Here is a 25,552-nt window from a genome sequence, read left to right on the forward strand (position 1 = left end):
GAACTATGAGCCGAGCCGAGCTGAGCAGAGCAGAACTATGAGCCGAGCCGAGTTGAGCAGAGCAGAGCTGAACTATGAGCCGAGCCGAGCAGAGCAGAACTATGAGCCGAGCCGAGCCGAGCAGAACTATGAGCCGAGCCGAGCTGAGCAGAGCAGAACTATGAGCCGAGCCGAGCCGAGCAGAGCAGAGCAGAACTATGAGCCGAGCCGAGCTGAGCAGAACTATGAGCCGAGCCGAGCTGAGCAGAACTATGAGCTGAGCTGAGCAGAGCAGAACTATGAGCCGAGCTGAGCAGAGCAGAACTATGAGCCGAGCCGAGCTGAGCAGAGCAGAACTATGAGCCGAGCCGAGCTGAGCAGAGCAGAACTATGAGCCGAGCCGAGCCGAGCTGAGCAGAACTATGAGTCGAGCCGAGCTGAGCAGAACTATGAGCTGAGCTGAGCAGAGCAGAACTATGAGCCGAGCTGAGCAGAGCAGAACTATGAGCCGAGCCGAGCAGAGCAGAGCAGAACTATGAGCTGAGCCGAGCTAAACTAACTGAGGCGAGAACCCAGCGTGCTCCACACGGCAGCTACACAGGACAGTTAACACGTCCGCGACCCAGACTACCGCTAACTCACATTAAAGCAGAAGAAATAAAACGCGTCTTACGGTCCACTCACGTTCGCCAAACCGGTGAAGGGTCAGTTGTTCTGTTTCGGCCACTTTCACGCAGACAAACTCACATGTTCTTCTACAAGGGTGCCATGTTCGCGACCCGGAAAGACAAACCTACACGCGTACTTTAAGAGTTAATATAGGAGCGAGCACACTGGACCAATTGGAGGAGGGAATCCAGTTGATTGACGTTAGCGTGTGCCAATGAATTTGTTTTTTTGGAGAAACGGACGCCCGAATGGACCAATCAGCACCAGCAGCCCTGGCAATAGGCGGGACTTCCATTCCAACGCTCCCCTGCTTTAGACGCTGCGGCTTGAAGGGCGACGCGTTGATCCGGAGAAGGGCCAGAGCTCGAGTTTGGGAGGTACGGACTCTTTCCCTCGCAGAGAATCGGTCAAGCATATTTTCTTTGGTTTTGCAACGTGGTCGTGTAAGAACTATAAGTGTAGAGTGAAAGCTCGCGCTTTCCTTTAACTGCGTGTCTCAGAGGTCGGGCACAGGCTCGTTAGCCGCGTTAGCCTAGCTAGCCTTCAGAAAGACCGGATTAACGCCAGTCTCACTCTCCGACATCTGTGCGCAGATTTCGGTTGGACTGCGAATTTCTTCATGTCTTAATTAACAAATCTGCTGCGTTTTAACGCGATAAGCCGCTGAGGCGAAGCCTGGCTTTGTAGCTGACATAGCTAGCATAGCACACTTGGCTAGCGGTACATGGTGGGAACCTGCTGTCCTGTCGAGCTGCAGCTGGAGGTGACCGTCTGTCCGATACCGCAGTTACCCGCCCTGGAGGTCATTTATCTTTATTTAGGACGTGAATGACAAACACCTACCAGAGAAAACTACCCGACCTCCTCATGTGTATTAACCCTGAAGTGTCTGGCCTTTTATCGCGCTGTAAAACGCCCGTGTGAAAGGACTGTGAGCTCATTCGAAACACTCGGGTCACTTAGGGGAAAACTGGGTCTCTCCAATGGGCTCATTTGTTTTGGCCACGTTAGTTTTAAAGAGATGTTACAGCATTTTTTCCCCATTTGTATGATTTATTTAAGAGAAACGCATCCATGTTGGTCTGATAAGAAATTCCACCCAATTTTAGAGAAACTTCAAGTTTCCAAGAAGCCAAGAAGGCTGTTAGATTGAATGTTTAAAAATATCTTTTACACTAGTTTTAAGAGAAGATTTTGGTCTAGTGTGTATATTTAAAGAAAAAAAAAACTTTAATGGCAGGAAAGTGCATGAAAGGTGTTGTAAGAGAAAAGAGCTTTTTGTTGGTTAGATTTAGTTATTTTACCATTTTCAACTCCATATAAAATATAAAAACTAAGAACATATAGATTTACTGATTGTTTTGCTACACAAAACAAATGCCTATGTTTGCACTGTAGACATCATGATCCCTGGTTTCTGTTACCACCACTGTAAAGAAATCAGTAAGTCAGTTACTTGTGAATTTCCCTGCTGTGGGACTAATAACGGATTATCTTATCTTACTGTGGGCCATTTCATGTCAGGCTGCACTGAATGGCCTTGTTTACATCACAGTGATTGAATAAGGCAGACATATAGAAAAAAATGTGGAAATCACCTTAAATGTGCTTAACATTTGACCCTTCTGTTGTCTTTGTATGAGAATCTTTTTCATCTTAACTACATCAAATGTTTCAACAGGGACTAATTTAGCTAATTAACCATGGCTGGACACGACGCTGGAACACAACACCAGTTCACTGGTATTGCCAAGTACTTCAATGCATACACCATCACAGGAAGGAGGAATGTAAGTAATTTTAACTGTCCTTTACAAAATCTCCATGTTGAAACTATAGATGTTCTGTTTTCTATGTGATTGATGGTGAATGAAATGGTTTGAAATGTGTTCTTGGTCTTTTCTGGACCCCTTTTGTCACCTTTAGTGCGTGTTGGCCACGTATGCCAGCATTGCTGCCATTATCCTCTTCTTCAAGCTGAAGCCCAAGAAGCAGAAGGCTGTGACGGCAAGCTAATTTATAGTATGTCACTCATTCAGATGTCTAAAACACAATGTACATGTACATACAATAACACTTGGATAGTAACTTTTGGACCTTGTTTTTCTCTTTCACTCTCTTGCAGGATGTCTTGTAATTCCACTGGTTGTCTTCTCTTGAGTTTCACCATGTTAAGAATAAAACTTGCACAAAACTCCTTCATATAGAAAAAAGTTTTATTTACACATTGGACACCATTATAAAAGACTGTACAGAATGGGGGGCTGGAGGGGGAAAAAAAAACCTGCATGGCAGTGACGTGTAAACAAATAAAATATTAAGTTAAAGTCAAACTAAGATTACTTTACTCAGTTTTCATTCTGGGTTCAGTAGAGCTGATGACGACTGAGCCCATGAAGTCTTATCATTTGAATATCTCATTAAGTAACACATGGTGTAGCTGAACAGTGCAGATCCTTTGACTCATGCATCATATGCATGCAGCATTACAGGGAAGTAAAAAAAAAAAAAAAAATTGAGTCCACATATCTGACCCACGCCAGCAGCATCATCACTGTGAGTTGTATGAACCGGCAGCCAGTAGCAGGTTGCGTCTGGTGAAGTGGAGGTGGATGACTGGTGTGGCTTTTGTGAGGTATGTTCCCAGTAATAACTCCTGTGAGTTGTCAGGTAAATGAATGTGGCCTGTGGCTGCAGTAAAGTCATCTGTTTCTACATCATCAAAAGCCTTGAAAGCATCCCACAACCGTACTGTATTGTCCATGGAGCCTGTGATGGGGAAACAAATGTTTTAAATGACATGGTTTAGATATTAGAGCACTGATCTAGAATTCCTCCTACTCATCTTCCTTAATATGACACATGAAAAAGGACACTGTCATTGATGCAAATACTGCTCTGATGAAGCATCAAAAGCTGACTGCTAAACTTGCCCCCTTGTAGGGAATAGGGGGGGGCGGCACCTAAACCAGCAATCTTAGCCACATTCACTTAAGATTTTCACAAATGTACAACCATTTTTACACATTTGATCTTAAACCAACAATGTTATATATATTTAATAAAGATTTTTAAAAATGGGTAATGATTGGAAACTAATGGAGCTAGTTATGCTGACACAGGATCATGCTATCTAGTTCCCAAAAGCCATGACTTGCTGTCTGCCACAGTGGCAATTTGATACCAGGAAGAGATACACTCATCATGAAATATGGCATATATTTATTTATTTAAATTAAAATTAGCAGATGACATTTTTCTTAACTTTTTAACCCAATGTGCATGCTAAATGAACAGGTGAAACACATTTGCTGTCATGCATAAATATGCTATGACATTTTGGCAGATAGCAGAAGCAACTGAATGCAGTGCAAGTGCACTTACCTGCCTCAGGTAATTTACACCATAAAACCAACAAACACTGACCAAAGTAAAAAATAAATTTGACTGACTGATGATTACATGTTTAAACCAAAAATCAGCAGATTCTGATCTTGCATCCTTATTGCTAACATTTGCTGATTTCTTTTTTTTTTTTTTTGAAGACATACAGGTAACAAGGGAAAAAGCTTTAGTTTTGTAGCTCCAGTGCAAAACTAAAGAAGCACACTTGACATAACAAACAGGTCTTGTTTGATCAACTACAGTGTAAACTTTACTTTCACTAAATTACTGCATTTACTCAAAGATTTGTGTGAGAATGAGGCACAGAAACAGATGTAGAACATACCTGAAGCTAAAATCTCGCCATCTCTGCTGAACTTAAGAGCATAGACTGTGTCTGTGTGGCCCTTCAGTTCGCCAATCATAAGCCCGTGGCCGAGGTCCCACAATAGAACCCTGCCATCCGTCGATCCAGATGCTAGGTATTTCCCGTTGGGTGAGAATGCCAGGGAGTGAATAGGTCCCTGAAGTGGAGAAATATAGAAAATGAATATGTATTTGGTGAGTGGGGAGCTGAATTTACAAAGAGGTAAGATTACTAAGTATATAAGCAAAGTGTGTGGCAGGTAAAATAAGAAATTTGTTAGCCATTTGCTTTTCTTAAAATAGCTATAATTGCCTTAAATGGAAAGGTACTCAACCTAAAATAAAGGCATTGCAAGCCTACCTTGTGCCCTGTGAAAACACGGACACAGTGCCCATTCAGAACATCCCAGAGGCGAATGGTGCGATCAGCTGACCCCGTGGCCACATAGTTGGAGTTGGGGTGGAAGCGTGTGCAGGTGATGTCACCGAGATGTCCAGCAAACATGCGCAGCGGCTGGTAGTGGTCAGTCGCCCACAAGCTGTGCAGGAACCAAGCGGATTACATCACACTCTATTCTCACTGTGTTAGCTTTTCAATCAGCTTTTAAAACCCAACAGAGCATGAAAGACAAACTTTACATTTGAGTTGTAAATCAAAATTACACAAACAACATATTCCACACCTAATCTATGTAACCTATAAATATCATTAGCAATGAACATGATGCAAGTTGGTCCAATCACATACAGTTAGACCATGTCTATGGCTCTGCTTACATTTACCATTAAGTTGCATCTCAAATCTGGATGTAGTGAGTAGATATGTTTAAAATACATGTGTAATCATGTTTGTGATCAAATATACATGCTTCACTTTCACTAATACAAAGTGTCTGAAACCGTCTACAATTACAGAATGGTTTATAGATTTTTCTTTTCTTTTCTTTTTTTTTTTAAAGCATTTTTTTTTTACCCTTGAGGTCCAACTCACATTTGTATTGTCTTATGTTCCAAAACAAGTCCAATTTTTACATGAGTATTTTTCAGCCTCTCCTTATCCATCAAACAACTTCAACATGAATGAATGGAGCTAAACTGCTGTAGGCTGAATATGTGGATCTATGTAAATTAGTTCTCCTGACATCAGAAACAAATTCAAAATGGGCTGTTTCTGCAGTATAGTTTTCATACATGGACTGAATGGTACATCTTGAAAATATTAACTATGTTGACAAAATGCTTATATTCTAAAGGGCAAGTGTAAAAGCACTGTCTTGATTGGATAATGATCTCAACACCACAAATGGATCCAAGTCATCAGATGTTGATGCCAACACAGGGCCTATATAATGCCATTAAGGTAGAAAAATACAATATGCTTAAATCACTGACTGACGTCTCAGCCAGTGCCGTATCTCATGCCTCACCGTGCCACTCTGTCATGCCCTCCAGACACAAAGTAATATCCGTATGGAGAAAACTGAGTGTCCCACACCGGATAGTTGTGCCCTTTATATGCAACCAAACAGGTGAATGTTTGTAAGCTCCACAGCCTTACTGTGCCATCCTCAGAGCTGGACAACAGGTAGTTCCTGTGAAACAAATAGACAAGCTGACATGCTGGACCAAAGTGATGGAGATGGGGAGACAGTGAATGGAATATGCTGTTTGTTTTTTATCTATCACATTGCAGCTACACACGATCGCTAATCGTGTCAAATGTTAAGACCAAACATAAACAGGTTTTACTCTCATAAGTGGTTGTAGTCTGCAGAAATCAACATGTTCATCAAGAAACTAAGACAAGTTGACTGTCTTGGTCACCAACAATGATTCTTTTCATCTAATGTTCCAAAGCTACTGAAGAAAAGTCTAATCAGATTCTGATTGAAATCTACATCAACAGTTATGAAAGATGGCTCTTTTCAAGTGTTGATAACTTGCACTATATTTCCAAAAGTATTTGATCATCTGCCTTTACACGCATATAAACATGAGTGACACCCTAATCTTAATCCATAGTGTTTAAATATGATGTCAGCCCACCCACTGCAGCTATAACATCTTCCACTCTTCTGGGAAGGCTTTCTACAAGCTTTAGGAGTGTGTCTGTGGGAATTTTTGACCATTCTCCCAGGAGTGCATTGAGGTCAGACACTAATGTTGGACGAGAAAGCCTGGCTCTCAGTCTCGGCTCTAATTCATCCCAAAGGTGTTCTATCGGGTTGAAGTCTGTGTGGGCTCAATCATTCACGTTGCTGTTGTTCCCAATCGCTTCCACTTTGTTATAATACCACTTTCAGTTGACTGTGGAATATTTAGTAGCGAAGAAACTTCATGACTGGACTTGTTGCACAGGTGGCATCGTGTACCATGCTGGAATTTACTGAGTTCCTGAGAGCGACCCATTCTTTCACAAATGTTTGTAGAAGCAGTCTGCAGGCCTAAGCACTGGGTTTTATACACCTGTGGCCATGGAAGTGACTGGAACACCTAATTTCAATTATTTGGATGGGTGAGTGAATGCTTTTGGGCAATATAGTGTAGTTCTAACTGGTTGTACAATGGCGATAATGTGATATATGGGCCATGAGCCAACTGCGTTCTCTCTCTCTCTCTCTATAATTTAACAATTAAATCCTAAATGGCTACTTTGGATTTAATCTCTAACCTGTCAGGGCTGAAGCTGACACCATACACTGGTCCACTGTGACCGTACAGGATCTTGGACTCGCTGGCTGTTTTCTCGTCCATTATCCTTTCCAGCACATCATCAGATTCCTTGTCTATCAGACTGAGATCTGACAGTGAGAGAGGGAGATAAATTACAGCATGTTTCACAACCAAAATGGCAGAAGATGTCAGAGTACAATATGCACAACCTCTTCTGTACGCACTACATGACAGTTGATCTCACTGACTTGCACCTGTGAAAGCATTGAAAAAACTAACACTAAAGCTTTTTTCTGAGAATATTTCATTTTAGTTTCGCAGTGGAAATTATAGTTTTGATTTAGTTCTACAGTTTTTGAAAGCTCTCATTTTTACTACAGTTAAAAACACATTTTTTCATTGCTAGTTTTCATTTTAATAACAATTATAGTTATAATAACCCTGGGAGACAGTGAACTGAGCAGTATCTAGACTAAAAGCTCAAGCTTACCTGCTGCTGATTTGACTTTGCGAAGTTTCTTGGGTGTGACGCTCCACACGCGTACTGTGGAATCAGCAAAACCTCCTGCTATCAGGCTGGAGTCATCTGTGAAGTCTACCGCTGTCAGACCCTGAGGAGTACAGGAGTGTCGAGTCGTCTTTTAGCTCAAATGGCATTCAAAAACAACACAATTCAGATACAGAAAATCTTGTGTAGGCCATAGTGCATCACTCTGTCTTATAAGGCAATGTTCTTCATACAACCCTGTTTCCAAAGTTAGGATGCTGTACAAAGTGTAAATAAAACAGAATGCAATGATGCGCAAATTAGCTAAATCCTAGTAAAATATATCACATGAAACGGATAATTATTTTGTTTTGTTTTTAAATATATGCTCATTCTGAATATGCTGCAAGCAACACATTTCTAAAACGTTGGGACATGGTCATGTTTATCACTGTGCATCACTTCTTAATTTAAACAACCAATTTCTGAAGTGTTGAAAGTGAAATATTTTCCCATCATTTTGAACAGCGTCCCAACAACAAACAGGGTTGTACAGTATACAAAAACACGGTCAACAAACATCCGGTGCAGTTGATCCTACCTGATAAACGTTGAGGAATGTGTAGAAGCATATAGAAGGCAATGTCTCTGGACCTAGCCGAATCCTCTTGGTGGCCTCTTTCATGTACATAATTTTATCCAATTTATCAGAGTCCTTCAGCTCCGGAAGAGGTATCCTATATATTGAAGAAGTGGAAAATTAAATAACGGCCCTATTTTTTCGGTTCAGGCCTTATAGTTAACATAGGTGATGTAGTGCTGGCTGACAAAAGCATCAGCTTGCAGCCTTGTGAAGCCTCTGGATTTCAGTCTTACCTGTTTTGCTGTGGTGCGTTAGGATCCTGTTTCTTGCTTTTTGAACCCATGCTGTCCTTCTTGGGCTTCTTCTTCTTTGGTTTGCCCTCTTCATTCTCAGCCTCTTCATCTTCGTCATCCAGGGGGACCTCAATCTCTGGTTCCTTCAGCAACCCGTAGAATACCTGTAACCACGACACAAACAGCGGTTAAGGTCAATATAGACATTAGCAACTACTTAAAAATAAATAAATAAATAAAATTGAAAAAATTACAATTCAGACTCAAACATGCTCAAAACTACTGGTTGCACTTTTTGAAATTTCAAAGCAGATACAGTCATGAAAATCAAAGCATTCAGAAAATCCAACAAGACACACAAAACAAACACTAAGCGTACGATATATGGCCACCTTTAATGTACACCAACTAAATATACTGTGCATATAGAGAGTATGTATAGAACATGTTCAATTCAGATGTTCCTACACATTGTGTGCTAATCTATATATTTTTCCATGCTCTAAATCTGTCAAAGCCAAGTGATTAAATACTATGATGGGCCACAAACATCTTTTAAAAATACTGATAGCTTTTTGAAATGGCATTATTCATATTTAAAACACACACACACACACACACACACACACACACACACAAAGAGTCTCAAAACAAAAACAATGTAACAGGTAACACTTAAAACCTCAAAGACTGGTTTGGGAACCACTTGTAAAACCAGGCTGAATAATTTCCCCTCTTCACTGAGCAGAAAGTTACTCTCCCCTCACCTTCGCCTTATTAGCTTCACGTCTGGCCTCTCCTGCCAGGCTGCCTGACATGCTGTCGATCTGGCTCTTGCTGCGTGGCATGCCATCAAAGATGTCGATGTAGAGATGTTCCTGGATGATGTTCCAGATCTGGTTGTTCTGCCGTTCCTGCAGGTGCCTCTTCAACAGCTGGTAGGAGTCACGGGAGATGCGCAGCACAAACTTGCTGGTGCGGAAGTCCAGCAGCGTCTCGTTGCCCTTCATGTGCTCTTTCTTGGTCAGGCCTGAGAGCACCCGCAAGTCATCCTGGTAGTAACATTCCTGGTCCCCACTGAACCTGAACAGAGCAAGCAGCATTAACCATTAGTTCAGTTTCTGGATTCCAATTAAAGGAATACTTTCATTAAAAAAAAAATCTAATTTACATATTTTTTTTCTTGTTTTATAAATGTGGTTGATCAGTCTAGACGTGTTTGGTGTCTGAAGTCTGCTTATTTAGCTCTGGACTGGAGCTACAAGGCTAATGAAGCCAACAAGTCACGTAAACTTACTTGTAAACTGCTGCAAAGATAAATACAGGACATATCTTTAAGTATGGATAGGCCTTTTGACAATATTGATCGTTACTATTATTGTAAAATGCATGTGACAATTTTTTTTCTATGAACCAGCTATGTATGAAAGATACTGGGCTAAGATTAAGAACTGTCTGAGGATCTATCCAGATCAGTCTGTACACTGCATATAAAGCAGAATGGCATCTAGCCCCATTGATCACAAATAAATAGTGCGGCCAGTTTCAGAACCTGACTGTGTCAGATTTGGCACTTTTTCATGTGCTGATGAGCTGAATTAGGTTAATTAGGGAACAGACAACATGGACAGCAGGGGAGTTCCGGGAACAGGAACAAGAAGCAAGCTGCACATTTATCATGACTTACTTCTCAAAAAAAGCCTTGGCTTCACTTTCATGGTTGTTGTAGACTAGCTCCAGGTACATGTGCACGAAGAGTGGATAAAAGAGCTGTGATAGCTCAGCCCTGTGACAGTCCAGCACAGACTCGATGAACTTCTTCAACCCGCTGTAGTAGACTTGGTACAAAGACGGGTCGCCCTGCTGGCTGTACGCTGAAAGAACGACGCTGACGTCCGGCTGGTCTTCTCCACCTACAGACAAAACAATAAACAAGACAATAGAGGAGAATGAAATGTTACACTGACGACACCCGCAGCATTTCACAGCTCACTCTGGCCGTTTCCAGAATTTTCAAGTACTAACTTAGTAAAATCTTGCTTGACCATGGTAGATCATCTCATTGCATCATTGACATCAAATCCAGCAATCAGACAAGTCAGTACTTCTACATTTTGTTCTACCCTAACATTTTCTTCCATATCACAACTTCCCATAAGCTCCCAGCACTCTTTTATAACAATTTTTTCTCAGATTGCTGGGAAAAGACTGGAGAGGTATGAACCATTATTAGATGATTTGTTTCCACACTGCTGCAATATTACATGGTTAAAATGTGAACAAGGAAATGCAATTCTAGAGAAACTTATCAAGCCAGAATTATTCACAATCATTAACGGCGATAAGAACCTGACATCTGAAGCATTAATGTCTCTAAAAGCCACCTCACAGAAAATCAGTACAGGAGACAGCTACAAATTAAAGATATGTAAATTCATTCTTGGCAGAGATACGTGACGGGCATTGTAAAAAGAGTCCACAAAGAAAGTAATAAACTCAAAAATATTTTATTACATATAAAAACTCAAATAAAACGGTTCTATTTATCCATTTTTCTACAACGAGCCATTTCATAATCAAACCACTCTGAATGATTTCTACATCTCAACCACTGAATTACACACACACACACACACACACACACAATATATATATGTATATATATAAGATGGAAACATTAGCATCACAGTTAGTGCCCCCTACAGTTCAACTGTATTGATAACGGAGGGTAACATGTATTAACATCCTATTCCAAAAAAAATCTGTTTTGTTTACTCAGTTTTGTGCAGTACAGACGCCGCACTCAGGACCTGACGGTTAACTGAAATGTGTGTCATTTGCTGAGCACTTCAGGCCGTTTTTACAGTTCAAGCTTCACAAAACTAAATAAATGTAGAATTGGTAAATATAGTGATGCTGAACATCGCGCAGCCTCGGAGAGGAGAACATGACAGTGGTATGGTGTGTCACACTATGCTCTTCTGAGTGCATCATGGATATCATCAGTACTGAAAGACCACTGACTGGTTCAGCACAGAGACAGCAGGCCTGGGTAACTGCAGTGCAGCGCAGGAGTAATAAAAGCCATTACAGCTGTGGTTTTGTGGGTCGGTTCTTTGTGTGTGGCAGTGCAGCTCCTGTGTTATCGGTCAAACACACTGTGCATCACTGTGTAATCATTTTGCCACCTCTGCTTCGTCCAATTGGCCCATGTGATAAACTACATTACCCAAGCTGCACCTCACCTGAGCGGACCGTTGGGCTGCTAGTGTTTACCACGGTTAACGGGCGTTCTCCCCTCTTCTGTCGCTACTTCTTCTCTCGTTTTGTTTTCCGTCAGCGGCTGATCTACTGACCCTGAACGAGTTGTTTACCCCTGGAAAAGATGCGCCAGCATGCCAGCACATACATGTAAGCATTAGCACATGTTTACTTTCCGCTTCACGAACTGCCTGGACTGTAACTGCGGGCTTCCTACTCGCCAATGTCTTGTCCGAGTTTTCCCGTTCCACCTTAAATGGCGCAGCAGTTACATTCCGACGCTTCTGGCGCCAGAACGCAGCTGCTGCGCCGTTTAAGGCGGTTTCGAGCCGATCCCAGCGCCGCCTGATCTGATGCCCTGCACGCATTCCCCTCGAGTTTTAATGCTCAAAAGCCCACCTTTGGCCGGCGCCGAGGCTGCTCCGCTCTGGGCGGCTCCAGCCACACGGCTGAGGAGAGCGCTAGCGTCCGCGCTGTCGGCGCTCCCCGCCGCGGCTCCTCCGACGCCTCCACCAGCCTCGCTGCCCGGAGCCTCGTCCGGCTCGTCCGCCAGTCCCGCCTCCCGCCGCAGCGCGTCCACAGACTCGATCAGCTTGTTCCTCTTGAGGAACTGCAGCACAGCCAGCAGGGTCTGCTGCTGCTGCTGCTGTTGTTCCTCCGGCTTGGAAGCCGGAGTCGCAGCCGGCGCCGAGGAGCCATCGCTAGGGAGCTCGGGCTGGGGCTCTTTCTCGCCCTCCGGCTCGCTCCCTCCGTCCTGCACAGCCGCCATTTTCTCCCCGGGTGCGGAAACTGCTAAGCGAGTCCTCGCGACCGAGTCGTTTCTTTTGAACCGGTTCTTTTAAATGAATCCGTTCAACCGATTCACAGCCCCACATTATTTTGGGCTAATATCTCCTAGAATAGGACAACACCTTTAAAGGGGAATTTCACCCATTTTCAACATCTCTACATAATTAAATGGTTGGGATGTAGACAAAGTCGTTCATTACGGTTTGATGTGAAAACGAGTCAGAATTGAATCTTGATATGAGCCGGACGCCTGAAAAGTTGTATGGCACTTTAACCGCCCCCCCCCCCTCCCTCCTACTATTTACCATCACTAATATTACAAATAATAACTTAGAAGCCATGTGTGGGGCTATTTGTATGTTTGCACAGTAAATTAAATGGCTGTGTTTGTGCTGACATAGCGACCCCTGGTTTCTATCACCAGCCACTGTAAAGAAAATCAGACTGGTGTCATTTCACTGAGATGAGAGACTAACGCCCCGTCCCAGCAGATGACCGAAGCTGCTTTCTGACCCGTGTTCCTCACGCAGTGAGGCCGTCGCATGCAGGTCAGACAAGTCAAGAAAAGCTCATCTGAGAAGACATTTCCACACAGTTTCTGTACAGTTCAGTCGCTGAGATGTAAGTAAAGAGTCTTTCAGAGTTTGGTGAGGTTTGATGTGAGATGCTTCATCGTGGAGAAGCTGACCAACGTAGACGTCTCACAGTGGCGGTGACAGGAACGCAGTAAACGCTTCAGCGTCCGGCTCCCATCACCACCAAGAACGGAGCTTCACACCAAACCGCTCGGAATGACTTTGTTTACATCTCAACCGTTTAGCTGTGCAGAGATGCGGGGAAATGGGTGGAAATCCGCTCAACTGCTCGAAGGCAGCTTCGAACTTGACTTGGGAATCGAGGAATCGTTGAATCGGACGTTCGACTCGTTGAGTCGGATAGTTTGATAGAATCGGTTCAGCGAACTGAACTAGAAAAGGCGGAAACCCGCGTGTACGTGAGGACGTAAGCATGAGACGAGATCCCGTCGAAGACTGAAGGTGTTGATTTAGAGTCTAAGCCCTTTCTCTGCTATGTTTCCCTTTTTTCCTTTCTCCTGTACTCTATTTAGTTATTTTATTCTTTGGTTGCACCCATTCTTTTTTCTTTTCCTTTGCTCGCAGTGCTCTTTTAAATTGCGCCTTTTTGTATGTAAATTGCACTTTTTTGTATGTGTGCATGTTCTGTGTACAATAAAATAAAGTAAAATAAATAAATAAATAAAGAAAGAAAGAGGGACGTCGAAGGCGCGCGATGTCATTGGTTGAGGTCGGGAGCCGTTTTGTCTCTTTTTATTTATTTTTACGTGATTTGTTAAATGTTAGATTTTATTATTACTCTTTTTAACTTTTACTTTGTGTGTGTGTTTATATATACACAAGACACAATAAAGATGACAGAAGATAAAAAGCATATATTTTTTTCTTCTTTTTTTCTGCTCTCTTTTTGTGTCCCCTTGCTGCAGCGCCGCCTGGACACTGGGGGTCGCGCTTTAAATGCTTGCCCTACAGCTCCGTTCTCATTGGCTCCCGCGTTGTCTCCGCCTACTTCCTGAAGATTCGGCTTCTTATTGGTTCGTCCAACCATACGTCAAAATACGCGTGCACAACGCCCGATTCCCGTAAGCGTTCGCTTACGCAGAGATGTGTTCCTTTAATGGTTACTGCGCAAACGACTCTACTCTTTTTTCGTAACTAAAAGAAAAAAACTGAGGAGCGCAGTCGAGTCCACAGTGATGGTACAATTCGATTCATTTCACCGAACCGATTCTGATTCTTTCGAACTGCCCGTGTTCAGTAACCTATTCCCAAGTAAAATTAAGCCTCGTCGTCTCTTCCCTGTACAGCGAGATCAAGTTCTCTGGCACAGTGTTTCTCAGCCCTGGTCATTAAGGTCCAGTGTCCTGCACATGTTAGTGCTTTGCCTGCCTCGACTCAGCCATATTAACGAAATAATGGGCAGTTAATGAACTGAATAGTTGGGTTAGGTGCGTAGGGAGCAGGGAAAACACAGAAGTGAGGAGCAGTGGGCCTCCAGGGTTGAGAAACACTGCTCAAATTACGCTGCACAAACAGAGAAAGAGGCAACAATTTACAGGGATAAGATAAAAGCTTTTTTCACACATTAACAGCCTCTTGACTTCTAAGATGCCATTGATGTGTTACAAGTGGCATTTTATGGTGTAATTTTATTTTTCTTATACGATTTGGCGTAATGTCTCAATTTTATAATACAATATACATCCATATATATATGCTTTGTTAAATTTTATTATTACCTTTATATATATATATATATATATATATATATATATATATATATATACACGCAAACACATTATCTAGCCTTTTGAATCACTTCGACTGATTTAAAAGGTCCAATTCAAAGGAATCGATTCCTTCGTGAATCGCTACGTCCCTTCAGCGCAGTACAGTTGAGCAGCGGCTGGCCTGGCCGAGTCGAAGACTCCCGGAGGAACAACTTCGGTCTACATAGGGACTGTCTCATTTGCCGAATTGTTCTGTTTATGGGGTGGATCAAGCTGAGGACCTTCCCCGTACAGTTGTATCCCTCGGCGGGCGTTTCCCCCTGTTTCATCCGTTTTGAATGTCGGGTGAAGCTGAATAAGGCAGCGGCCATGGCCAGCGGACGGAGCGTGGAGTCTCTCAGCCTCAGCAGGAGCAGCTAGCTTCGTTTGAAGAGCACTAGCTCGCCGAGTTACCTCAGCGCACATTGAACGGCAGAAGCTAACTTACCGAGATAAGCTCTAAAAAGAGACTACACCAGGGTTTTCTCTAACATTTTGCTGCCTGTCTTCTGCTAGGTCTCATTTCACGAGGGCTAGCTAGCTTAGCTAAATCTCTTCTGTTGCTTGGTGCTAGCAGCTAGCCGGCTAACACAGTCAGGACGGTTATTGTTGGCGAAACCGGGAGGTTTTCTCATTTAATGCCTCTTCCTGTCAGCTCGACTCCGGTCTGTATTCGCTGAATTTATGATTCCAGCTAAGCGAGCTGTTTAAAGCAACCGTAGACGTCTTTTGAGGACACAGATTCGTCGCGCTGACCGTAAAGACCGAGTTGGGGGAAATTTAGCTGACCAGCGCAGAATCGCGAGCCCAGCGCGGAGTTGACAGCGGGTTCTTTCTCCTCCGTGATCAGAAAGATCGCCCGTTATCTAAGGAGTGAAAAGGGTCAGTCGTTTTGGACAGAAGACAAGCGGCTGGACGTGCTGTCGGTGGAGAAACCCAGGGGGAAAAGCGGAGAAATGTCGGGCCGGCCAAGAACCACCTCCTTTGCGGAGAGCTGCAAACCCGTGCCGCAGCCCTCAGCCTTTGGCAACGTGAAAGTCAGCCGTAAGTACACACGCTTGAGTCGGGATACGGTGATTAAAAACCTCACGTTTAGAGGTTTTAGGACCAAATTCTTAATCCTGGGGAGAATAAGACGCTTGGGCGGGAGGCAAATGTGATTTAAAGGCTTAAAACTGCTGAAAGCTTTTTATTCAGGTGATCTGTCAAGTCATACTGCTGTCACATTTTCCCTGAAAGCTAATGCACAGCTTTCCTTCACAGGCGTAGAGAATATTCCCTGTAGTCGTTTTTACACCCCAGTTGCTTTGATTTTCTAGGATGGTTCGGCCTGGGCTTTCTAAGCAGAAAGCTTGATGGTCCATCTGACAGTGATGCTGCTAGCCGAGACCTCTGGGACCAGTTTTATGGTCTCTTTTAGACGAGTTAGGGCTAAAATTGGTTGAGGTGAACTAACTGCTCATACATCCGTGCAGGACTGCGTGAACTACCCAGGGAGCCATAGCCGGTGCCCATGGCAGGTGTCCAGTTGCTCTGTGAGAGCTGTGCAGTGATGCACTGCCACACTACAGCATAACTGCAGCCTTAATGTGGATAAGGGGATGTAAAAAATCATTGATTTTACATTTTGGAGACTGGAGACTATGTGGGGAAAGTGGAGTAGGGTATGCAGGAGTTTCTTGACGTTTTTCAGCCTTAAGAACATATTTTTTCATTCTCTTCCGTGTCCAAGCGTTTGTAGATACCTATTCATTCAGCATTTCTTCAAGGGTGTTCATGTGGAGTTTGTCCCCTCCTCTCTGCAGTAACAGCCTCTACTCGTCTGGGAAGGCTTTACACTAGATGTTGGAACATTGCTGTGAGGATTGGATTGCATTCAAGTGCATTAGTGAGGTCAGGTACTGATGTTGGATGATCAGTTCACAACTGACCATGATTCATCCCAAAGGCACTGAATGAGCATAGTGGCTGTATGCTCACGTGTTCCATCCCATTTCCAGTGATTTTTCTATGGAGGTCATACAATTTTAATTAGAAGGGTGTCTGGATACTTTTGGACATATTCGAGATCTGTGTGTGCTGTGTAATGGGTATTCTTTTCAGCCTATAGCTCTCTCCAGTGACTTGGCCCTGTTGGATCAGTCACTTCCTGCCCTAATGATGCCCATCAGTCATCATGCATTCTAGGAAAGGCAGATCACAGAGCCTACTCTGGGCTCTGTCCCAAATGGGCCTTCCCCTAACCCTTCCTAGTTCCCCTATTAGTAACATACTTGGCAAACGAGAGGAGGCACATGAACGCTGTAGTTATTTTTCGTTCTAAGACAAGCCAAATGCTGAATGAAGGTATGTGTATCTGTGACGGCCTGGAACGAACACGTTCTGATGTTGGAAATGTTTGCTCTTCTGATTCTGGTAAATGGATTAAAGCTGGACTTTTTCTTAGGATTTTGACAGTGTATGTTAATGCTGTGTTCATGTGAATCTAGTTATAGAAGCTATATGTCTTTACCCCTGCTGTCTTTTTGCAACAGCTGAGCTTTGGACTTTGCAGAAGTGATGTCATGCATTATCTGCAAGAAAAGCAATTTCATTTTATCATACTTTCTGCCATGTGGCATTCTTAAGGAGAAGCACTGTAGCAGTTCACTCCACCTTAGCAGTTCACATATCCCAGCATTCTGTGCATTTACCCATGCTCAAATGACTGCGCTTGCCTTTCTCATGTCACTGTAATTCTGGAGACTGCAATTTTTTAGCCTTTAATTTGTTTGGAGGTTGGCATGGCAAGTTTGAGAATCTTATTTGAGAACTTTCATAATAATTAGAGTTTGTTCGAATTGCGACATGTTTTACTCATAAAATATGCCATCTTGGCCCCAAAAATCATATTTAACCTGAAAATTTATGCATAGTTACACCCTACAAATGATGCTGTCTCGGTTGGAGCTAAAAAACAATGTGACTTTTATAAATTGTAGGAAAACCACAGACAGGACAATAGCACAGTATTGATCAAAATCACTTCACTCAGAAAGATTGAATACTGGCCCAAACCTGCAACAAGCAATTGCCTTTATCCTGGAGCTGATCCTAAAGCCACCATTTAGTACTCAGTGACACGCTGTACGTGTTACAGGCCTCAGACTACACCTAATCTGCACTTCTAGAAGACAGTGAGTGCTGCTATGCTGTGCAGTTCTGACAGACGGGTAGCGCAGCGGAGACCTGCGGTTCGGCCTAATGCGGAAATCCCAGTGATTTTCCCAGTGGCTCGGTCAGCCTGTCCTGACACAGCATTCCGCTCCGGCCAGCTGAGGTCATCAGCAGATCAGCGACCTCCTTGAGATCTGCTTAGAAAGGCAGTCACCGTTTGTAGAACAGAGAAACAACTGCCAGGTCCAGTACCTTTTAGTTGCACCACTCAATCTCCTCTAAACTCACTGTTACTTGGAGGTTTTCTGTCTCAGGAAAGCAGTTGGCCTTTTTGGTGCTGTCTTGTCTTTGATGTCATGTAATCTTTCATAATATCAATCATAAAACAAATATTTCTGGCTTGAAAATCTGATGCAAAACTATGAGTACATACATTAACTGGATTCTGTATTAATACTTCAAAATATTACAAACTCCTTGTGTGGACCATGAAATGTAGATCTGATGGTTCAGACCAGGCAGGAGCATGTATATGTAGTAAATTGTGCAGAAGTGTGTTTCAGCATTTTTTTTTTTTTTAATGTTTAAATTGAGTGGCTGAACACTGTTATATGTTCATGATTCTGATGACCAGAACTTAAATGTTGAATAATAATAACGATGAGATACTGAAATTTCTACATTTCAAAGCTCTGAAGTTATATTTACCACTCATTATTGGGCCAAGATCACACAAAACATGAATGCTATGCCTGGGGTTAGCTTTGGCTCGGGAGCGCGCAGTATCCATTGCTGTCCACCACTTACAATACGGTGCATTGTTGTAGAGCAGCTGTCTTCTCAAAAAGTGGTCCCGAACACAGTTTTCAACAGGACGGTCTAGTGGACCCCATTGCATGTTGGAACCTCATGTACACAATTCAGACGTTCCTCAACTTCAATAATAAACCAGCCTGTTGGAATAGAAACAGTTGTTCATTATAAATGAAATAAAATTAGTTTAATATGATTTTTTTTTTCCTTAAAATTGGTTGAATTGGTTGAAGAGTTATTTGTTTACCACTTAATAGTTTGGCGGTTATCTAGTCAACACCTGAATGGGAAACAGGTGATGATTTCATATATGCTCTAGTGATTATAGATGATTTTGGATATTGAAATAGGAGGTAAGGCAGGAAATTTTCTTAGTGTCTCATCTCTAGTGGCGATAGAGCAGCGAGATGTACAATGAGGGAAGAAGATGTTACTTTAAAAGAGATAATGGTGAGCTCTGATATGGTAGTAGGGAATGTAGAAAGTGTACTGCGTCCACTTGAGTCTTTCTATGTCTGTCTGTCAGAGAGAGGGAGTGATAAACATTACTAGGCTTTCAAAGAGTCTACTTTAAAGTACTTTAGTTCAGAAGATCGATGAATGGGACAGATGGTCACTTTCTCTTTCAGTCCTTCTCATCACTCTTAACCCTCCCATGATTAGGTGAGTCATGTGGCTGCACCCAGGCCTGAAGCAGCAGCCATTCTTTGAGCTGGGTGTGGCCTCGGCAGAGGTGTGTGACGCCTGATACTCGCGTCATCTTCCGCTTTGGAGCTACTGTGAGTTCAGACATGTCAGCCTAGTCAGATCTTGAGTGCCTGTGTCGGGGACAGACTGCTTTTCTAAATATATTTCTCTCTGGAATATCTGAAATTTAATTTGAAGGATTTTGTGAAGAGCTCTTCATGCTATCGCCACCTGTTTATATATCCATTAGAGGTGAGTCTCATTTGTTCGTGTACTACAGATTGGACAGAAGGGCAGTACCTAGTTTATAGCTTTAGTTCTCTTGAGTCTTTTAGAGAGATCCCACTTTTATTTGGATTCTGTGAACTCTTGATCTAAAAGTCTGTGATCAGGTCATTATCTTTTAATTACTTGATACTAGGTGTAATACGTGTAATCTTGTCATTAGTGTTATGTTGTCATTACTTGGTATTCTGGTTCCCTTAAGTCTTACTTTTAAACAGGTCTTTCTTTGAAGTCATAGATGGACAGATATGTAGAATTTCTTAATTAGTCCAAAAGGTAACAGTAGAGTTATGGTGCAAACAACTCTTGGTCAGTGTTTTTGTCTTGATGTACCTGCACAGGGGATACAAATTAAAATGAACTAAGCAGGATAAACTGACATATTCACAAAAATGTTTATTAAAGGATCAGTTTAAAAAAAAAAAAAAAAAAAATCCACAGCCCAGGTGTAGTTGACATTTTTGGGGTCTAAAACTTACACACACGTGAATATATATATATATTTTACTTGACTGCAGATGAATGTATAACATTCTTTTAAGGTGATACTTATGTATTAAAGCATGAAGTGCAGGAGTTTTATAAGAGTTTGATTTGTAAGTCTGTAATGTCTTTTAAATCACTTCTGTTTGACCTCTGGACTGGAGTTAAAGTTAAATGCATGCATCTTGAGCGTGCCTGTGTGACAGCTTCTTAATGAGACTTGATCTCTCCTGTTGCAAATGTCACTGTAGCAGAAAAACGGAGCAGAAACTCTAGAAGTGTCCATGACTTGTTTAAAATACTATGCCAGGGATGTGAAAGTGCTCTCAGCTGATTGCGAATGTGTGTCGGAGTAAGTGTGCGTCTTTAAACGGGTGGTGTGGGTGTTTGTTCTCTGACCCGTCACATGTCTTTGTTCTGAGCGGACACTTCAGTGCTCTTTGTCCTGGACCATGCTGCTCTCTGTCTTGCCTAATAGGTTAGTTGAGTCTATGTTGAGTAATTGTCTTGTACACTTTAGTGCCGTCTCAAGTTAACTGAAATGAAGATGTCTAACCGAAACTGTGCAAAATTCTTAGGCAGCCAAGGAGCTATTTATATTGGCAGTCAGTGTTTTTTTTGCCTGTAGTTAGAAAACAGGTTTGGTTCCTGACGTCTCTGTGGACGTATTTATTGTTTGGATTTCTTTGGATTCTTCAGTTTAATATAATGAAGCAGTGATTTGTCAAACTCTGTGTTGATTAGTAGCTGTAAATATTGATCTTCCTTGAGAAGAGCTTTGTAAATGGTTAAGCTAAGACATTGACATCCATAATCACTGTGTCTTATTTATTTGATTCGTTATTAAATAAGTGACTTTATGAATTTTATAAGATGCCCAAGACTTTGCGCTTTACATCAGGAAATATACTGAACAGTAAGAAAATAAATTTGTGTGGTGTGATTTGTTTGACTCAGTTCTTTAGGTCGGCAGAAAGGTTAACCTTAAAATATGCAGTAAATGTCCATGTGTTCCTTTTTTAGTTTGTAAAATCAACTAAATTTTACACTTTTACACTTAAGAGGAACACGTGGAACATTTACTGCATATTTTTCAGTCAGATTTCCCTTTTTTGTCAAACATTTGAATATGTTCAAATTTGAAATAAATGTTTTTTAAAAATGCAAATGAGGAAATGACTAGGATAACATGACTGCAGTTACCATCATGTTCTAAGACCCATGTGTCAAACACAAGACCCTTGGTCCGTGTCAGGCCCATGGCACAGTGCTATCTTGCCTGTGGAAATTCTTAAAATTTTCTATTAATACTGGTCTGTTTTATTATGTGCTGCACTACAATCCCACTCCACCAACAACAATCTGTGGGACAATGGAAATCTGTAGGAAACGTACTGCCTATATTTTCCTGTTGCAATTTTGGCATTTTTGAATAAACATGGCCACTTCGGATTATAGCAAAAGTTAATTGAAAAGGAAATAAAGTGTTTGTTAGACATCTCTGCTCTATGACCATGTCCTAAATTCATAAGTGTTCTTTGGAAAAATATCAAAGTTCCCTGAAAGCTTTTTTATAAATCTCCCATTAAAACATTTTGCAAATCAGCAGACTCAACCTGGAGTCACGAGACTGCTGTTGAAAAAAGGTACATAGGCGAAAAAGCAGCACTTAGCCAAGCAGCTAAACTAGCATCACTGCTTTCTATGTATATGTGAATAGACGTCTACATATGAAGCACAGGTGTGTCAGAAGTTTGCCATCTGAAGCAAACAATCTAAAAAGAGAGCATCTATCTGTTAATTACAAGAACTTTATTTAATACCGTATTCAAGCCAAAATCAATAGTCTTTAGATACTGTTATTAAATTCTGAAGCGTAGTAGGAACTGCACCAGATGTTTTAAACATTCAGATGGACCTTTATTGCATTTGAGTGTCCATTAGGGGTGGGCGATATTGCTCTAAAATAATATCACGATATTTCAGGGTATTTTTGCGATAACGATATTTTGGCAATATGACAAAACACTAACATTTTAATTAATTTCAAAAACGTGCTGTTGCAACAAAATAAATGTTAACGTTTTATTTAGTATAAATACGTTTCAAATATTCAGTGGACACACAAAAAAAAAACTGATTCCGATTGAGATATTAGTCGGATTATTAACAGATTATTTGGATGCATTTAAATGTGGCTATCGGCTGTTGAACACTCTTCATGGTACTAGCCACGTTTAATAGAGTATGGAATAGAATACGTCCATGTAAACACCTCAGTCGGAATAGTCTAGTCCGATTGAGGTCATTCGGAATGCAATTTCTATCCGATTGAATAAGGTGAGTAATCCTCTAAATAATCCATTAAATAGAAGAATAATAGCCGTGTAAACACCTGAAACCGTTTACTCTCCAATCGGATCGTGTAAGTCCATTTCGCATCACAGCGAAAGGTCTATACCGTTCAGCATGGCGGAGCAGAAGCTGGTCTGCAGAGGAGACGAGGTTTATACTCTGAGCTTTAAAAGACAGCGGCGGGACGGACGACCAGCTTCTGTGTCTCAGAGCACGACGTCTTCCTCTCGACATCATTTTAAAGCCATTAAAGACACAAGCGCGCCGACTGGAAACTCATCTCACGCTGACTGGACCTGACGTGATGTTCGCTGTCATGGTAACGGTTACTCTCAGCGCTGCTCCACGCATGCGCGTCGTTTTGCTTCGGATTACTTGTAGCGAGCATGTAAACGGAGATTTTCATCAGATTGTTGAAGAGAGTGAGAATAAACACCCCAATCTGAATCTGTTTTCCGTCAGTTTGGCAAAAGTCTTTGCGTGTAAACAGCCACTTTTGATTTTCCTCATACTCCACTGAGCACTTCTGCTTGAGGTGGTGAAACAGATTGTTTCCCCTCTTTGTTGTTACAGGCTTCTTGCATGTCTTGCGTATTACTGTGATCTGTTTTACATCCGAGATTTTATACCAAACCACCTCTACTCTACTGAAGTTGCTCCCCTTTTTGGGAGAAACTCCACGCACTATAGCTACTTCTTTATGTTCCAGAATGACTCACGCAACGAACGTATGCCGTGCGCATGATGTCATCACGTCAACGAGTCAGAATGTCGCCGTTATCACGATGTGGATTTTTAAAAAATCTTTTTGGAAGTTATACCGATATTATCGTGAACAATACGATATGTACACCCCCAGTGTCCATTTTTTTTAAATTGAGCTTGACAAAAATTCAAATTGCATATTTTATTTTGTCAGCTGTAAACGGTCATCCGTAAAAATGAGTGTAAAATTCAAATTTGTACCAGCCTGTGACAGGTGACTAGTTTTAGGCCTTGGTTATGCTGTATGTGTACATGTGTTTCCTCTGCAAACGTTTGAGGCCACAGGTGTGCGTGACTCAACATGCATGTGTCCATGCGTGTCCGTGTATGGTCATTGTGTGCCTCTGTACCCCTGATGACGATGTGCGTGAGTCAGTGTATAGAAGGAACTGAAAGGCTTTGATGTGTGAGCGGAAGAAAACCCCTGACCCTAGGATGAAGATGAGGTGCTTTTCAAAAGAGACAAAGCCTCACTCAGTGGGATGCTTGTTATCAAATGCCGTGTGTTCTTTTCTGAATGTTTGTGTTATTATCTTAGGACCAAAATGACTGTGCTTCTCTTTCCTGTTTATAATGCAGGTTTTTTTTTTTGTATAGCTGCTTAATAGAGATGCAGAATGATATCAGAATCATGTTGGTATTAACACATATTTGCTTACAACATAGCATCAGGCAGATTATTAGATTTGGCCGATATTTCAAAGACCCATTTTATTGTACTCTGGAAGAGCCGAATATTTAGGCTGTGCCGGGCTACTGTTTTTCTGCATTTCTGGCTCTACAGAAACAAACCTGTATATGTTCATTTGGCTGATCCAGCTGGATCTGATCATGGTTTCTACATTTCGTAAACATTTCTGAATTGACAGATTCAACAGATACGCACAAGATAGATTTTGGATGTTTGCATCAGTGCACAAATCCCATGTCCATGCATGCATAGTGCTTAATGATAAATGTGTTTTTAGAGTTTAGAGTTTTCAGACTTTAGGCAAGGTGACCTCTCAGTTAATAAAGTAGAAATCTAGCAGAGATGGTTAGTGATTTAGTCAGACCTGTGGTGGTGTTGCTTAGAGAGAAGAGTTTATCGTATTCATCATTTAGCATGGCGTTGTAATCAGTCTTATAAATAGCCCTGATGAGTTTAAAAAAAGCACCCATTCTTTTCATTTGCAAGTGTAGTTGTGATAACGCAATCATGAGAGTGCAGCGTAACCCGTCTTCCACTCTTCCTTTACTGCTCAGACGTCTTCCAGCCATAATCTGTTGATTAGTGATAGCTTATTCCTAGCACTGGAATAAAAGCCCCATGTCATAAGATGAGCAGGATTGCCTTCCTCAAATGTGTGTGTATGTCAGTCACTGGGAATGTGAAGTGGAAACATTCTCTTTGTGTGAGCAGCTCCTCTAAGTGGCGATGACAAACGACTTCGTACTTCACTCTCGGGGAAGAGGAGGGGGTAAAAAGTACGATAATGTATCGTAAACGCGCTTACTCACACTCATCCCAGTCCTCAGAGAGCTGAAACTCTTTCTGTCCCTCATGATTGGCAGTCACTGTAGTTTTAGTTTTTTCCCCTCCCCTTTCCCTTCCGTTTTAACAGCCCTCTTTCATGTGAAATTCAATTGAAAACCTTACAAAGCATCCCACAAAAATGTGAAATAAGGTAAATGCCTTTGTACCAATACATAGTTATAAATCCATCTGATGACAAATGAACTCTGGAAGTAGCAGTTGAGGCTATTGAGGCACCACAAACATATCCTTTAGTTGCAAGAAGCGCTTGTTTGTCAAAATTGGTCAAATGGAAGTTGTAACGTGTCCTGAGTGGCCTCAAAATCTTAACTTGAAGATTTACAAAGTCTTGAAAGCATTTAGGTTTTTCCTAATCATTATCAGACCATTTTAAATCTAGGAGAGGGAAGGTATGGTTTCGCTGGGTCACATCGACGTTAATGGAACTCGGCACCTTTAAACATTTATTGAATAGTGGAAATCAACCCTTTTAGACTGATCTGAGATCAGTTTGCTCTTCATTTTTTCCCCCATTTTGCCCTTTCAGGGTCTTTATAGCCTGTTTGTTTTAATTCCCTGGCGTCTTCGCTGAAGTGCGAATGATGTGTCAGCTGTGACTGAGCTGTGCTTGATTTTATCTCTTTAGCTCTGCTGATTTTATGTG

The 25,552-nt window shown here is 41.9% G+C and overlaps 4 protein-coding genes across 7 annotated transcripts in view; 2 read left to right on the plus strand and 2 right to left on the minus strand.

Annotated features, from left to right (window-relative positions):
• Window positions 1–815, minus strand: part of pdcd11 (programmed cell death 11) — a 38,321-nt gene extending 37,506 nt beyond the window's left edge. Inside the window, exon 1 of one of the 2 annotated variants that reach the window (XM_017710045.2) lies at window positions 664–815. The gene's annotated coding sequence lies outside the window, so the exon portion shown is untranslated. Of the gene's footprint in view, window positions 1–652 lie in introns of both variants that reach the window. The other variant, XM_017710046.2, reaches the window with a different exon arrangement.
• A 107-nt stretch (window positions 816–922) lies between these two features.
• atp5md (ATP synthase membrane subunit DAPIT) lies at window positions 923–2,854 on the plus strand. The gene is made up of 4 exons (XM_017710049.2): window positions 923–1,025; window positions 2,330–2,438; window positions 2,575–2,670; window positions 2,774–2,854. Exons 2-3 carry the CDS (start codon window positions 2,352–2,354, stop codon window positions 2,662–2,664), a joined length of 177 nt encoding a protein of 58 aa, XP_017565538.1. The 5' UTR covers window positions 923–1,025; window positions 2,330–2,351; the 3' UTR covers window positions 2,665–2,670; window positions 2,774–2,854.
• On the minus strand, window positions 2,809–12,489 carry taf5 (TAF5 RNA polymerase II, TATA box binding protein (TBP)-associated factor). 2 transcript variants are annotated; one of them, XM_017710048.2, is made up of 11 exons: window positions 12,095–12,488; window positions 10,122–10,347; window positions 9,202–9,517; window positions 8,435–8,598; window positions 8,160–8,295; window positions 7,562–7,682; window positions 7,070–7,199; window positions 5,826–5,990; window positions 4,760–4,937; window positions 4,379–4,556; window positions 2,847–3,417 (listed from the first exon to the last, which is right to left on the minus strand). In XM_017710048.2, exons 1-11 carry the CDS (start codon window positions 12,462–12,464, stop codon window positions 3,200–3,202), a joined length of 2,202 nt encoding a protein of 733 aa, XP_017565537.1. In that variant the 5' UTR covers window positions 12,465–12,488; the 3' UTR covers window positions 2,847–3,199. The 2 variants fall into 2 exon arrangements, with proteins under 2 accessions (XP_037399523.1, XP_017565537.1); XM_037543626.1 differs by lacking the exon at window positions 5,826–5,990 and having other exon boundaries at window positions 2,809–3,417; window positions 12,095–12,489.
• A 2,446-nt stretch (window positions 12,490–14,935) lies between these two features.
• The window catches only part of gsk3bb (glycogen synthase kinase 3 beta, genome duplicate b), a 32,214-nt gene continuing 21,597 nt past the window's right edge, over window positions 14,936–25,552 (plus strand). The window contains exon 1 of one of the 2 annotated variants that reach the window (XM_017710050.2): window positions 14,936–15,872. In XM_017710050.2, the coding sequence (XP_017565539.1) occupies window positions 15,785–15,872 (88 nt within the window). In that variant the 5' untranslated portion in view covers window positions 14,936–15,784. Of the gene's footprint in view, window positions 15,873–19,583; window positions 19,737–25,552 lie in introns of those variants that run through there. The other variant, XM_017710051.2, reaches the window with a different exon arrangement.

The sequence above is a fragment of the Pygocentrus nattereri genome, chromosome 12 (assembly GCF_015220715.1).
Source record: "Pygocentrus nattereri isolate fPygNat1 chromosome 12, fPygNat1.pri, whole genome shotgun sequence".
In the NCBI taxonomy this organism is placed as follows: Eukaryota; Metazoa; Chordata; class Actinopteri; order Characiformes; family Serrasalmidae; genus Pygocentrus; species Pygocentrus nattereri.

What these genes read in the sequence shown, in the direction of transcription:
- taf5 (XM_017710048.2), bottom strand. Translation starts at nt 12,464, where the DNA reads ATGGCGGCTGTGCAGGACGGAGGGAGCGAGCCGGAGGGCGAGAAAGAG. An exon ending in AGCCTCGGCGCCGGCCAAAG is followed by an intron (nt 10,348 to 12,094) that starts GTGGGCTTTTGA and finishes TTTTGTCTGTAG; the next exon opens with GTGGAGAAGACCAGCCGGAC. An exon ending in TGGCGAGATTTTAGCTTCAG is followed by an intron (nt 3,418 to 4,378) that starts GTATGTTCTACA and finishes TCCCCATCACAG; the next exon opens with GCTCCATGGACAATACAGTA.
- atp5md (XM_017710049.2), top strand. Translation starts at nt 2,352, where the DNA reads ATGGCTGGACACGACGCTGGAACACAACACCAGTTCACTGGTATTGCC. An exon ending in CCATCACAGGAAGGAGGAAT is followed by an intron (nt 2,439 to 2,574) that starts GTAAGTAATTTT and finishes TGTCACCTTTAG; the next exon opens with TGCGTGTTGGCCACGTATGC.